This window comes from Nerophis ophidion, linkage group LG28, assembly GCF_033978795.1.
Source record: "Nerophis ophidion isolate RoL-2023_Sa linkage group LG28, RoL_Noph_v1.0, whole genome shotgun sequence".
Classification (NCBI taxonomy): Eukaryota; Metazoa; Chordata; class Actinopteri; order Syngnathiformes; family Syngnathidae; genus Nerophis; species Nerophis ophidion.
Window position 1 is genome coordinate 10,999,612 of NC_084638.1, and position 15,230 is coordinate 11,014,841.

General features: G+C 36.6%; 1 protein-coding gene across 1 annotated transcript in view; it reads left to right on the top strand.

Annotated features, from left to right (window-relative positions):
* The first annotated feature begins 4,443 nt into the window (after positions 1-4,443).
* The window catches only part of acin1a (apoptotic chromatin condensation inducer 1a), a 42,189-nt gene continuing 31,402 nt past the window's right edge, over positions 4,444-15,230 (top strand). Inside the window, 1 exon segment of the mRNA XM_061890545.1 lies at positions 4,444-4,629. Within this exon segment, the coding sequence (XP_061746529.1) occupies positions 4,491-4,629 (139 nt within the window). The 5' untranslated portion in view covers positions 4,444-4,490.

The following is a 15,230-nucleotide window of genomic DNA, read 5'->3' on the forward strand; positions in this document are numbered from 1 at the left end:
CCCCAACCGATACACAGGCGAGCGGTCCATCCTGGGTCCCGACTCTGGACAGCCAGTACTTCATCCATGGCCATCGGACAAGACCCCCTCCGCAAGGGAGGGGGGGACAGGGGAGAAAAAGAAAATAAGCGGCAGATCAACTGGTCTAAAAAGGAGGCCTATTTAAAGGCTCGAGTATACAAATGAGTTTTAAGGTTCGTGCAATCTCCTGATGATTGAGGGAACCCCTCATGAAACAGTTCTGTAGAGATGAAGTAGTCTTGTGATTTTTTCCACACATATTTATATATATATTTATATATATATATATATAAAATAAATATTTTTTCCTCAAAGAAAAAAATCAGCAATAAAACAAAATAATAATATTTACAGAAAAATCAATTAAATAAAGAAAAACTATAATAATAATTATTATAATGAATTAATAATAATAACTATAATGATCAGAAATAAAGTAATCCATCCATCCATTTTTCTACCGCTTGTCCCTTTCAGGGTGGCGGGGGTCGCGGGTGCCTATCCCAGCTACAATCAGGCGGAAGGCGGAGTACACACTGGACAAGTCGCTACGCTACCTCATTGCAGGGCAATTACCCCTTCGAAACAAAAGTTTTGTAAAAACCCGTCGCCTTTTTTCAAACATTATGGGTGACAGAAAGAAGCACCAGTGTGACCCCAGGATGCAGGGAAGGTAGGTAATGTGTAGGTAAAGATATGTTGATTGGGTAATGGCAGGAAACACCAGCAAAAGTCGGTCCTGTCCATTGGTGCTTGCAGAAAAACGTTTAAATTTTTTTTTATTTTGCCAGTATGATGATAAAAGTTGTCATTTTACTCAACGCAAGTCAAAATAAAATCAATCAATGTTTATTCATCCCATCCATCCATTTCCTACCGCTTATTCCCTTTTGGGATCGCGGGGGGCGCTGGCGCCTATCTCAGCTACAATCGGGCGGAAGGCGGGTACACCCTGGACAAGTCGCCACCTCATCGCAGAAAATTTGTATTATTTATTTTTTTCATTTTTAAAAATGTTTATTTATAAATTTCAACAATTACAAACAGTAAGTCAAACAAAAATATAAAACATTATAAAACATTATGAAAACAGTACAAAACAGCGCCAGGGGGTTGTAAATTCAAAATAACAAAAATAAAATACAAACAAATATATATATATATATATATATATATATATATATATAGGAAAACACATTTTTATTATTATTATTATTTTTTTTTTAATGTTTATTTATACATTTCAACAATTAGAAACAGTAAGTCAAACAACAATATAAAACATTATAAAACATTATGAAAACAGTACAAAACAGCGCCAGGGGGTTGTAAATTCAAATCAACAAAAATAAAATACAAAAAAAATATGTATAGGAAAAACACAATTTTTTTTTTTTTTTTTAAATGTTTATTTATAAATTTCAACAATTACAAACAGTAAATCAAACAACAATATAAAACATTATGAAAACAGTAAAAAACAGCGCCAGGGGGTTGTAAATTCAAAACAACAAAAATAAAATACAAACAAATATATATATATAAAGGAAAAACACATTTTTATTATTATTATTTTTTAAATGTTTAAATGTTTATTTATAAATTTCAACAATTACAAACAGTAAGTAAAGCAACAATATAAAACATTATGAAAACAGTACAAAACAGCGCCAGGGGGTTGTAAATTCAAAACAACAAAAATTAAATACAAAAAATATATATATAGGAGAAACAAATTTCTATTATCCATCCATCCATTTTCTACCGCTTACTCCCTTTTGGGGTTGCGGAGGGCGCTGGCGCCTATCTCAGCTACAATCAGGCGGAAGGCGGAGTACACCCTGAACAAGTCGCCACCTCATCGCAGAAAATTTTTATTATTATTTTTTAAATTTTTTTTAAATGTTTATTTATAAATTTCAACAATTACAAAAAGTAAGTCAAACAACAATATAAAACATTATGAAAACAGTAGAAATCAGCGCCAGGGGGTTGTAAATTCAAAACAACAAAAATAAAATACAAAAAAAATATATCCATCCATCCATTTTCTACCGCTTATTCCCTTTCAGGGTCGCTGGCTCCTATCTCAGCTACAATCGGGCAGAAGGCGGGGTACACCCTGGACAAGTTGCCACCTCATCGCAGGGCCAACACAGATAGACAACCTATCCCCAGGTGCATGTCTTTGGAAGTGGGAGGAAGCCGGAGTACCCGGAGGGAACCCACGCATTCACGGGGAGAACATGCAAACTCCACACAGAAAGATCCCGAGCCTGGATTTGAACCCAGGACTGCAGGACCTTCGTATTGTGAGGCAGACGCACTAACCCCTCTTCCACCGTGAAGCCCAAAAAAACAAATTTTTATTATTATTTTAAAGAAAAAATTTAAATGTTTATTTATAAATTTCAACAATTACAAACAGTAAGTCAAACAACAATATAAAACATTATGAAAACAGTACAAAACAGCGCCAGGGGGTTGTAAATTCAAAACAACAAAAATTAAATAAAATAAAAATATACATGGGAAAAACTAATTTTTATTATTATTTGTTTAAATTTTTTTAAATGTTTATTTATAAATTTCAACAATTACAAACAGTAAGTCAAACAACAATATAAAACATTATAAAACATTATGAAAACAGTACAAAACAGCGCCAGGGGGTTGTAAATTAAAAAACAAACAAAAATAAAGTACAAACAAATATATATATAGGAAATACACATTTTTATTATTTTTTATTTTTTAAATGTTTATTTATAAATTTCAACAATTACAACCAGTAAGTCAAACAACAATATAAAACATTATAAAACATTATGAAAACAGTACAAAACAGCGCCAGGGGGTTGTAATTTCAAAACAACAAAAATAAAATACAAAAAAAAAAATATATATAGGAAAAATACATTTTGATTATTAATTTTTTAAATGTTTATTTATAAATTTCAACAATTACAAACAGTAAGTCAAACAACAATATAAAACATTATGAAAACAGTACAAAACAGCGCCAGGGGTTGTAAATTCAAAACAACAAAAATAAAATACAAAAAAATATATACATATAGGAAAAACACATTTTTATTATTATTTTTATTTTATTTTAATTGTTTATTTATACATTTCAACAATTACAAACAGTAAGTCAAACAACAATATAAAACATTATGAAAACAGTACAAAACAGCGCCAGGGGGTTGTAAATTCAAAACAACAAAAATTAAATACAAAAAAATATATATATTTAGGAGAAACAAATTTTTATTATCCATCCATCCATTTTCTACCGCTTACTCCCTTTTGGGGTTGCGGAGGGCGCTGGCGCCTATCTCAGCTACAATCGGGCGGAAGGCGGGGTACACCCTGGACAAGTCGCCCTCATCGCCGAAAATTTTTATTATTATTTTTTTAAATTTTTTAAAATGTTTATTTATAAATTTCAACAATTACAAAAAGTAAGTCAAACAACAATATAAAACATTATGAAAACAGTAGAAATCAGCGCCAGGGGGTTGTAAATTCAAAACAACAAAAATAAAATACAAAAATAAAATATATATAGGAAAAACACATTTTTATTATTATTTTAAAGAAAAAATTTAAATGTTTATTTATAAATTTCAACAATTACAAACAGTAGGTCAAACAACAATATTAAACATTATAAAACATTATGAAAACAGTACAAAAAAAGCGCCAGGGCGTTGTATACTCAAAATAACAAAAATAGAATACAAAAAAAAATATATAATAAACAAAGCCCTTATGTGGGCCTACCGAGGATGTCGTGGTGGTTTGTGCAGCCCTTTGAGACACTAGTGATTTAGGGCTATATAAGTAAACATTGATTGATTGATTGATTGAAAGTGCAAAGCCATAGGCTCATTCAGATTCATTAAACAACTTAAATAACTTAAATAACTTAAATTTGGAACACAGCATCATCGTTTTCACAGCTTTTTTGTTGTTAGAGGTAGAGAGCGTTTTAATGTAGAGTTCAAAATCTTTTTTAAAGGCACAAAAGATAGGTCGGGTATTAAGAAACTTACATTTATGAATATAAAACTTAGCCAATAAAATAACGAGGTTGCAAAGGTACAATTCCTTTTCAAATTTTTGTTCATACAGTGTAAAAGGAAAAACTAATTTTAAAAAGCCTATATTTTCGAAAAAACACGTCAATTTCGGAGCGGAAGTTGCTGAATTTTGACGCATGCGCAGACAGATCAGGCAGCACAGTAAAGCGGGCAGTGACAGTCCTAACCAAGTTTGATTTAAAAAGAAAATACGTTCTACTTAAAAAGAAAAACATATACGCGTCCAAATAAAATAATTGAGTAATGTAAAATTGCATTTTATTTTAATATTCCTTGCCGGAAGTGGTCGTCGATGACGTCACACCACCGGAGGGCGTGGCCTGACGCGCTCTCGCTGGAAGCGGTCCAGAGGAAGGGAAAATGGCGGACCTCGAAGACGTTACCCTGGACGGGAAGCCGCTGCAGTCCCTTCGCGTGGCCGACCTGAAGGCCGCCCTGGAGGAGAGAGGCCTGTCGAAGAGCGGCCAGAAGAACGCCCTCGTCAAACGGCTGAAAGGGGTGAGTTTTTGCCGCGGCCGGGGTGACGACGCTTTCTGGAGGCCGACATCCGAGTATCGTCGCCGCGGAGTCGCAGGGATTTTGTGTTGTATTTTCACCTTTTTTTTTTTTTTACCGCCTTGTTGCTCACTAATTGTGTTAAAATCTCATAAAAATCTCAGCTCGTAAGAGTTGAGTCCACTTAAGTGCTCTTTTGCGAATGTATATTGCCCTGTTAGCTATGTGGCTAACGTTTAGCTTAGCTGCTGTTTACCACATCTAAGCATTATTCGCATTTAGAAAATGTGAATATTTTTTTACTACGCTATTTCAACCCATTATTTTTTTATTTTTTAATCCACTCTTTGGCCATGTTCTGACGTCTTAAGGACTGTAAAATTCTTTAAGTCTGTTTGAGGCCTTTGAGCTGCCGTAGGTCAATGAAGAGCTGTTTTGTTTACTTTTGGACCGGACATCAAGCAAAGGTTCTTTTCACACTCATTTTTATTTTTCATAAGCGATTCTAGCATGTTATTGACACATGAACCTCTAAACAATACATGGTTTTACCCATTCCTGTTTTAAAGTTGAAGTACAAATGATTGTCATTGTGGCAAAATTATTCTCTACAACTGATCTATCCCCCTTGATCACCCCCTGGGAGGTGAGGGGAGCAGTGAGCAGCAGCGGTGGTCGCGACTGGGAATCATTTTTGGTGATTTAAAGGCCTACTGAAATGCAATTTTCTTATTTAAACGGGGATAGCAGGTCCATTCTATGTGTCATACTTGATGATTTCGCGATAATCCCACATTTTAGCTGAAAGGATTTTAGTAGAGAACATTCACGATAAAGTTCGCAACTTTCGGTGCTAAGAGAAAAGCCCTGCCTCTATCGGAAGTCGCAGACGATGACGTCACATGTTTGATGGCTCCTCACATATTTACATTGTTTTTAATTTGTGATTTAGGGCTATATAAATAAACATTGATTGATTGAATGGGAGCCTCCAACAAAAAGTGCTATTCGGACCGAGAAAACGACAATTTCCCCATTAATTTGAGCGAGGAGGAAAGATTCAAGTTTGGGGATATTGATAGAGACGGACTAGAAAAAAAACAAAACGCGATTGCATTGGGAGGTATTCCGATGTTTTTAGACACATTTACTCGGTTAATTCTGGGAAATCCCTTATCTTTCTATTGTGTTGCTAGTAGGGATGCACCGAAATGAAAATTTGTAGCCGAAGCCGAATAAAATTTAAACGCTTGGTTCTTTTCACACTCATTTTTATTTTTCATAAGCAATTCTAGCATGTTATTGACACATGAACCTATAAACAATACATGGTTTTACCCATTCCTGTTTTAAAATGTAAACGCTTGGCTGAAGGCCGAATACCAAATACCGAATAATGAATGCAGTTTTTCACAATTTTTTAAATATTGCATAAATAGCCTAGAATAAATATTTACACGTTTTTCAAATAAAGTAATTTTTTATTGAATATTGTCATTTTTTTAATATTCCAGTAGCCTTTGCTTTTCAAAAAAAGCACAAAGTTTTTCATTTATATTAGGCCTCTGGCTGTGTTTCGGTTGCTAAAGGCAGCTGCAATCCACCGCTTTCCACCAACAGCATTCTTCTTTGACGTCTCCATTATTAATTGAACAAATTGCAAAAGATTCAGCAACACAGACGTCCAAAATACTGTGTAATTATGCGATGAAAAGAGACGACTTTTAGCCTTGTGCTGAAATGTTCGCTCCAACCAACAACGTCACAAGAACGCGTCATCATTCCGCAATGTTTCCAACAGTATACCTCGCGCGAAATTTAAAAAGGCAATTTAGTAAACTAAAAAGGCCATATTGGCATTTGTTGCAATGTTAATATTTCAACATTGATATATAAACTATCAGACTGCGTTTCAGTAGGCCTTTAAGGACTGTAAAATTCTTAGTGTGTTTGAGGCCTTTGAGCTGCCGTAGGTCAATGAAGAGCTGTTTTGTTTACTTTTGGACCGGACATCAAGCATAGGTTCTTTTCACACTCATTTTTATTTTTCATAAGCGATTCTAGCATGTTATTGACACATGAACCTATAAACAATACATGGTTTTACCCATTCCTGTTTTAAAGTTGAAGTACAAATGATTGTCATTGTGGCAAAATTATTCTCTCCAACTGACCTATCACCCTTGATCACCCCCTGGGAGGTGAGGGGAGCAGTGAGCAGCAGCGGTGGTCGCGACCGGGAATCATTTTTGGTGATTTAAAGGCCTACTGAAATGCAATGTTCTTATTCAAACGGGGACAGCAGGGCCATTCTATGTGTCATACTTGATCATTTCGCGATATTGCCGTATTTTTGCTGAAAGGATTTAGTAGAGAACATCCACGATAAAGTTCGCAACTTTCGGTGCTAACAGAAAAGCCCTGCCTTTACCGGAAGTCGCAGACAATGACGTCACATGTTTGATGGCTCCGCACATATTTGCATTGTTTTTAATTTATTTGTGATTTAATGCTATACAAATAAACATTGATTGATTGAATGGGAGCCTCCAACAAAAAGTGCTATTCGGAACGAGAAAACGACAATTTTCCCATTAATTTGAGCGAGGATGAAAGATTCAAGTTTGGGGATATTGATAGAGACGGACTAGAAGAAAAAAAAAAGTAAAAAAAAAACAAAACGCGATTGCATTGGGAGGTATTCCGATGTTTTTAGACACATTTACTCGGTTAATTCTGGGAAATCCCTTATCTTTCTATTGTGTTGCTAGTAGGGATGCACCGAAATGAAAATTTGTAGCCGAAGCCGAATAAAATTTAAACGCTTGGTTCTTTTCACACTCATTTTTATTTTTCATAAGCGATTCTAGCATGTTATTGACACATGAACCTATAAACAATACATGGTTTTACCCATTCCTGTTTTAAAGTTGAAGTACAAATGATTGTCATTGTGGCAAAATGATTCTCTCCAACTGACCTATCCCCCTTGATCACCCCCTGGGAGGTGAGGGGAGCAGTGAGCAGCAGCGGTGGTCGCGACCGGGAATCATTTTTGGTGATTTAAAGGCCTACTGAAATGAGATTTTCTTATTCAAACGGGGATAGCAGGTCCATTCAATGTGGCATACTTGATGATTTTGCGATATTGCCATATTTTTGCTGAAAGGATTTAGTAGAGGGCTTCACGGTGGAAGAGGGGTTAGTGCGTCTGCCTCACAATACGAAGGTCCTGCAGTCCTGGGTTCAAATCCAGGCTGAGGATCTTTCTGTGTGGAGTTTGCATGTTCTCCCCGTGAATGCGTGGGTTCCCTCCGGGTACTCCGGCTTCCTCCCACTTCCAAAGACATGCACCTGGGGATAGGTTGATTGGCAACACTAAATTGGCCCTAGTGTGTGAATGTGAGTGTGAATGTTGTCTGTCTTTCTGTGTTGGCCCTGGGATGAGGTGGCGACTTGTCCAGGGTGTACCCCGCCTTCCGCCCGATTGTAGCTGAGATAGGCGCCAGCGCCCCCCGCGACCCCGAAAGGGAATAAGCGGTAGAAAATGGATGGATGGATGGATTTAGTAGAGAACATCCATGATAAAGTTCGCAACTTTCGGTGCTAAGAGAAAAGCCCTGCCTCTACCGGAAGTCGCAGACGATGACGTCACATGTTTGGTGGCTCCGCACATATTTACATTGTTTTTAATTTGTGATTTAGGGCTATATAAATAAACATTGATTGATTGAATGGGAGCCTCCAACAAAAAGTGCTATTCGGACCGAAAAAACGACAATTTTCCCATTAATTTGAGCGAGGATGAAAGATTCAAGTTTGGGGATATTGATAGAGACGGACTAGAAGAAAAAAAAGTTAAAAAAAACAAAACGCGATTGCATTGGGAGGTATTCCGATGTTTTTAGACACATTTACTCGGTTAATTCTGGGAAATCCCTTATCTTTCTATTGTGTTGCTAGTAGGGATGCACCGAAATGAAAATTTGTAGCCGAAGCTGAATAAAATTTAAACGCTTGGTTCTTTTCACACTCATTTTTATTTTTCATAAGCAATTCTAGCATGTTATTGACACATGAACCTATAAACAATACATGGTTTTACCCATTCCTGTTTTAAAATTGAAACACTTGGCCAAATACCGAATAATGAATGCAGTTTTTCACAATTTTTTAAAATATTGCATAAATAGCCTAGAATAAATATTTACACGTTTTTCAAATAAAGTAATTTTTTATTGAATATTGTCATTTTTTTAATATTCCAGTAGCCTTTGCTTTTCAAAAAAAGCACAAAGTTTTTCATTTATATTAGGCCTCTGGCTGTGTTTCGGTTGCTAAAGGTAGCTGCAATCCACCGCTTTCCACCAACAGCATTCTTCTTTGACGTCTCCATTATTAATTGAACAAATTGCAAAAGATTCAGCAACGCAGAAGTCCAAAATACTGTGTAATTATGCGATGAAAAGAGACGACTTTTAGCCTTGTGCTGAAATGTTCGCTCCAACCAACAACGTCACAAGAACGCGTCATCATTCCGCAATGTTTCCAACAGTATACCTCGCGCGAAATTTAAAAAGGCAATTTAGTAAACCAAAAAGGCCATATTGGCATTTGTTGCAATGTTAATATTTCAACATTGATATATAAACTATCAGACTGCGTTTCAGTAGGCCTTTAAGGACTGTAAAATTCTTAGTGTGTTTGAGGCCTTAGAGCTGCCGTAGGTCAATGAAGAGCTGTTTTGTTTACTTTTGGACCGGACATCAAGTAAAGGTTCTTTTCTCACTCATTTTTATTTTTCATAAGCAATTCTAGCATGTTATTGACACATGAACCTATAAACAATACATGGTTTTACCCATTCCTGTTTTAAAGTTGAAGTACAAATGATTGTCATTGGGGCAAAATTATTCTCTCCAACTGACCTATCACCCTTGATCACCCCCTGGGAGGTGAGGGGAGCAGTGAGCAGCAGCAGTGGTCGCGACCGGTAATCATTTTTGTTGATTTAAAGGCCTACTGAAATGAGATTTTCTTATTCAAACGGGGACAGCAGGGCCATTCTATGTGTCATACTTGATCATTTCGCGATATTGCCGTATTTTTGCTGGAAGGATTTAGCAGAGAACATCCACGATAAAGTTCGCAACTTTCGGTGCTAAGAGAAAAGCCCTGCCTCTACCGGAAGTCGCAGACAATGACGTCACATGTTTGATGGCTCCTCACATATTTACATTGTTTTTAATTTGTGATTTAGGGCTATATAAATAAACATTGATTGATTGAATGGGAGCCTCCAACAAAAAGTGCTATTCGGACCGAGAAAACGACAATTTTCCCATTAATTTGAGCGAGGATGAAAGATTTAAGTTTGGGGATATTGATAGAGACGGACTAGAAAAAAAAAAGTAAAAAAAAAACAAAACGCGATTGCATTGGGAGGTATTCCGATGTTTTTAGACACATTTACTCGGTTAATTCTGGGAAATCCCTTATCTTTCTATTGTTGCTAGTAGGGATGCACCGAAATGAAAATTTGTAGACCGAAGCCGAATCAAATTTAAACGCTTGGTTCTTTTCACACTCATTTTTATTTTTCATTAGCGATTCTAGCATGTTATTGACACATGAACCTATAAACAATACATGGTTTTACCTATTCCTGTTTTAAAATTGAAACGCTTGGCCGAATACCGAATAATAAATGCAGTTTTTCACAATTTTTTAAATATTGCATAAATAGCCTAGAATAAATATTTACACATGTTTTTAAAATAAAGTAATTTTTTATTGAATATTGACATTTTTTAATATTCCAGTAGCCTTTGCTTTTCAAAAAAAAGCACAGTTTTTCATTTATATTAGGCCTTCAAACTAAACATGCGTTCCAAAAAAAAAATAAAGTGCATTAAAGTGGATAAACCCACAACAAATGAATTATTGTCTTTTTGGCAAAAGTCTGCTTAGCCACAGTAGATATGCTAATAATGTAAACAGAAAGCTCAAGTAAATGTCAATTAAGAGTGTGCTTGTAACCTCATACACTTATACAGGCAGCCTACACAACAGGCTAATAATGTCAACACAAGGCTCAAGTAAATGTCAATTAAGTGTGTGCTTGTAACCTCATACACTTATACAGGTAGGCCTACTACTACAGGCTAATAATGTAAACAGACGCCCCACTAAATCTCAATTAAGTGTGTGCTTGTAACCTCATACACTTATACAGGTACACAACATATCCCAACGTCACTGCACGTTGGTTGATTGCGTCACCGCGTCAAAAAATTGCGTCACACGCCACTATTCGGCCTTGTTTTTAACTCATTCCACCGAAGGCCGAATGTGGCTTTTTTTGCCATATTCGGCCGAATATATTCGGTTACCTAGTTGCTAGTGTTTTAGTGAGTTAAATAGTACCTGATAGTCGGAAGGGTGTGTCTTGAGGCGCGGTGTCTCAGGGGAGTCGACAGCAGCTATGGACGGCACAAGCTCAGCTTTTCTCCGGTAAGAACTGACTTTTTAACCACAATTTTCTCACCAAAACCTGCTGGTTGACATGTGGTCAGGATCTGTGTTGGCTTGACCACGCTCTGATCCATAGGAAAGTTTCACCTCCGGGAATTTTGAACAAGGAATCACCGTGTGTTTTGTGTGGCTAAAGGCTAAAGCTTCCCAACCCCATCTTTCTACTGTGATTTCTCCAATACTAATTGAACAAATTGCAAAAGATGTCCAAAATACTGCGTAATTATGCCGTTAAAGCAGACGACATTTAGCTGTGTTTGTGCGCAGCGCTTTTACTTCCTAAAAACCAGTGACGTCTTGCGTACACGTCATCATTACAAGACGTTTCAAAGACGAAACTCCCGGGAAATTTAAAATTGTAATTTAGTAAACTAAAAAGGCTGTATTGGCATGTGTTGTAATGTTAATATTTCATCATTGATGTATAAACTATCAGACTGCGTGGTCGCTAGTAGTGAGTTTCAGTAAGGCCTACTGTAATGAGATTTTCTTCTTTAAACAGGGATAGCAGGTCCATTCTATGTGTCATACTTAAACATTTCGCGATATTGCCATATTTTTGCTGAAAGGATTTGGTAGAGAACATCGACGATAAAGTTCGCAACTTTTGGTCGCTAATAAAAAAGCCTTGCCTGTACTGGAAGTAGCAGACGATGTGCGCGTGACGTCACGGGTTGTGGAGCTCCTCACATCTGAACATTGTTTACAATCATGGCCACCAGCAGCAAGAGCGATTCGGACAGAGAAAGCGACAATTTCCCCATTAATTTGAGCAAGGATGAAAGATTCGTGGATAAGGAAAGTTAGAGTGAAGCACTAAAAAAAAACAACTAAAAGGCGACGGCCACAGGCGGCGGCAGTGGGAGCGATTCAGATGTTATTACACACATTTACTAGGATAATTCTGGAAAATCTCTATTCTGCTTATTGTTTTAATAGTGTTTTAGTGCAGTGGTTCTTAACCTGGGTTCGATCGAACCCTAGGCGTTCGGTCAGTCGGCCACAGGGGTTCGACGGAGCCTCCGTCCAAACCTGACTAAATAACAAGTTCAATGTTTTGTTATTATAATCAAATGACAGCAATCATTTCCATGAGCTTATTTTCTAATATAAGTGTTTTGGCACACTTACAATAACAAAAAAAAGAACATTGTTTTTCATCAGCTCTGTACAAGGTGGGGTTGGAAATAATTTGTATCCCTTTCAGATATCGCATTTAGGTCCCACTAAAACATTCACATGTTGCACAATGAGATGTAAACATGGAATCATGTGTACATTCCTGTAACTTTCTCTTTGTAAGATATATCTTTATAAGTATTTATTTAATATAGTAACATCATTAAATTCAATCAATCAATCAATGTTTATTTATATAGACCTAAATCACAATTAAGAAAACATTTTATTTTTCACTAAAGAAGGGTTCGGTGAATGCGCAAATGAAACTGGCGGGGATATATCTTTATTAGTATTTCTTTAATATAGTAACATCATTAAATTAAGAATAAACGCTTTATTTTTCACTAAAGATGGGTTCGGTGAATGCGCAAATGAAACTGGCGGGGTTCAGTACCTCCAACAAGGTTAAGAGCCACTGTTTTAGTGAGATTATAAAGTCATACCTGAAAGTCGGAGGGCTGCGGTGAACGCCAGTGTCTCTGAGAGGAGCCAAGATCACAGCTGCCTTTTTGACAGCTGCAGGAGGAGTTCCCATAATCCGCTCACGTCTCCGGTAAGAGCCGACATAATATCACAGAAACATGTTCGCTTGACCGCTCTGTGTTAAAGCTTCACAACAAACAAAGAAACTCTGGCTGTGTTTCGGTTGCTAAAGGCAGCTGCAATCCACCAACCACCAACAGCATTCTTCTTTGACGTCTCCATTATTAATTGAACAAATTGCAAAAGATTCAGCAACACAGATGTCCAAAATACTGTGTAATTATCTAATGAAAAGAGACGACTTTTAGCCTTGTGCTGAAATGTTGGCTCCAACCAATAACGTCACAAGAACGCGTCAACATAAGCGTCATCATTCCGCCACGTTTTCAACAGGATACCTCGCGCGAAATTTAAAATTGCAATTAAGTAAACTAAAAAGGCCGTATTGGCATTTGTTGCAATGTTAATATTTCATCATTGATATATAAACTATCAGACTGCGTTTCAGTAGGCCTTTAAGGACTGTAAAATTCTTAGTGTGTTTGAAGCCTTTTCACACTCATTTTTATTTTTCATAAGCGATTCTAGCATGTTATTGACACATGAACCTATAAACAATACATGGTTTTACACATTCCTGTTTTAAAGTTGAAGTACAAATTATTGTCATTGTGGAGAAATTATTCTCTGCATTTGACCTATCACCCTCTGGGAGGTGAGGGGAGCAGTGAGCAGGAGCTGTGGTCGCGCCCGGGAATCATTTTTTGGTGATTTAACCCCCCAATTCCAACCCTTGATGCTGAGTTTATAGTCTTTGGTATGACTCGGCCGGGATTTGAACTCACGACCTACCGATCTCAGGGCGGATACTCTAACCACAAGGCCCCTAAGCCGGATAATCGACACTCAACAGTATAAATTGTTGGTACTCCTGTGTGAGTGAAAGTGTTAATAAATGACTATTTGTGTTATTATATATCTATTTCTTCATTTATTTATTTTATTATAACACCTAACATTATCTCGTTTTCTTACACTTCTCAGTCACATTTGCAAAAATTGTATGGTCGATTCCAACCGGAGAGTAGTCTTTGCCATTAGGATGAATCTAGTCTTTTGTTGTAAACTACAAAGTATTCCATGCTGTAAGTGAAGTGGATTGTGTTTGTATAGCGCTTTTCTCTAGAGACTCAAAGCGCTTTTACATAGTGGACCCCTATATCTAAGTTACATTTGAACCAGTGTGGGTGGCACTAGAAGGTAATAGGCCCCATTTTTATAGTCTTTGGTATGATTAGGCCGGGATTTGAACTCACGACCTACCGATCTCAGAGCGGACACTTAACCACAAGGCCACTGAGTCGGATAATCAATGATAATCGATACTCAACAGTGCAAATTGTTGGTACTCCTGTGTGAGTGAAAGTGTTAAAAAAAACTACATTTGTGTATTTATTTATATTTATTTATTTATCTATGTATTTTATCTTAACATCTAACTATCTAATTTTCTTACACTTCTGAGTCACATTTGCAAACATTGTATGGTAAATTTTGCAATTCCAACAGATTAATTCGGAGAGCAGTCTTTGCCATTAGGGTGAATCTAGTCTTTTGTCGTACACTACAAAGTATGCCTGGGCGATATGGCCTTTTTTTAATATCGCGATATTTTTAGGCCATATCGCGATATATATTACGATATTTTGCCTTGGCCTTGAATGAACACTTGATACATATAATCACAGCAGTATGATGATTCTATGCATCTACATTAAAACATTCTTCTTCATACTGCATTAATTTATGCTACTTTCAAATTTTCATGCAGAGAGGGAAATCACAACTAAAAGTGTATTTATTAAAATTATTAAGCAGTGGCACAAACATTCATGTCATTTCCAAAACAGAAAGTGCAAGATCGTCAGAGACATTTTAAAACAAGCTGTGAGTGCACTTTTGTGCATGATGTCACTAAGATGAGATATCAAAAGACCACTAAATTTAAGTGCACTTTTTGTACAGAACGCCACTACAATAGTTTAAAACAAATAAATTGCACTTTTGTGCATGATGTCACACAAGATATTTCAATAACTGTCGAATAAAAATGAGCTGCTTAATAGGAAATCAAATAGTCATGTCTTTTGCTATGTGGTAGGTTCCTGCGGACGTTATCTCCTTCTGTTGTTGACAATTTTTTTCATACGATCTGGAAATGGTTGCTTCGGCATTTTGTGGGTATGGCACCTAACAGAGATTTTGACATGCAGTTTCAAGCACTCTTCATTCTTTAGCGGGGGACTTTTCAAATGATGCTACAAGTTAGCAGGAGGTGCTACTCTAACGCTTTTGTCATACGCTTGTTCGACATTGATGGATCCCGTGCTGTTTTTCTTAGGAATT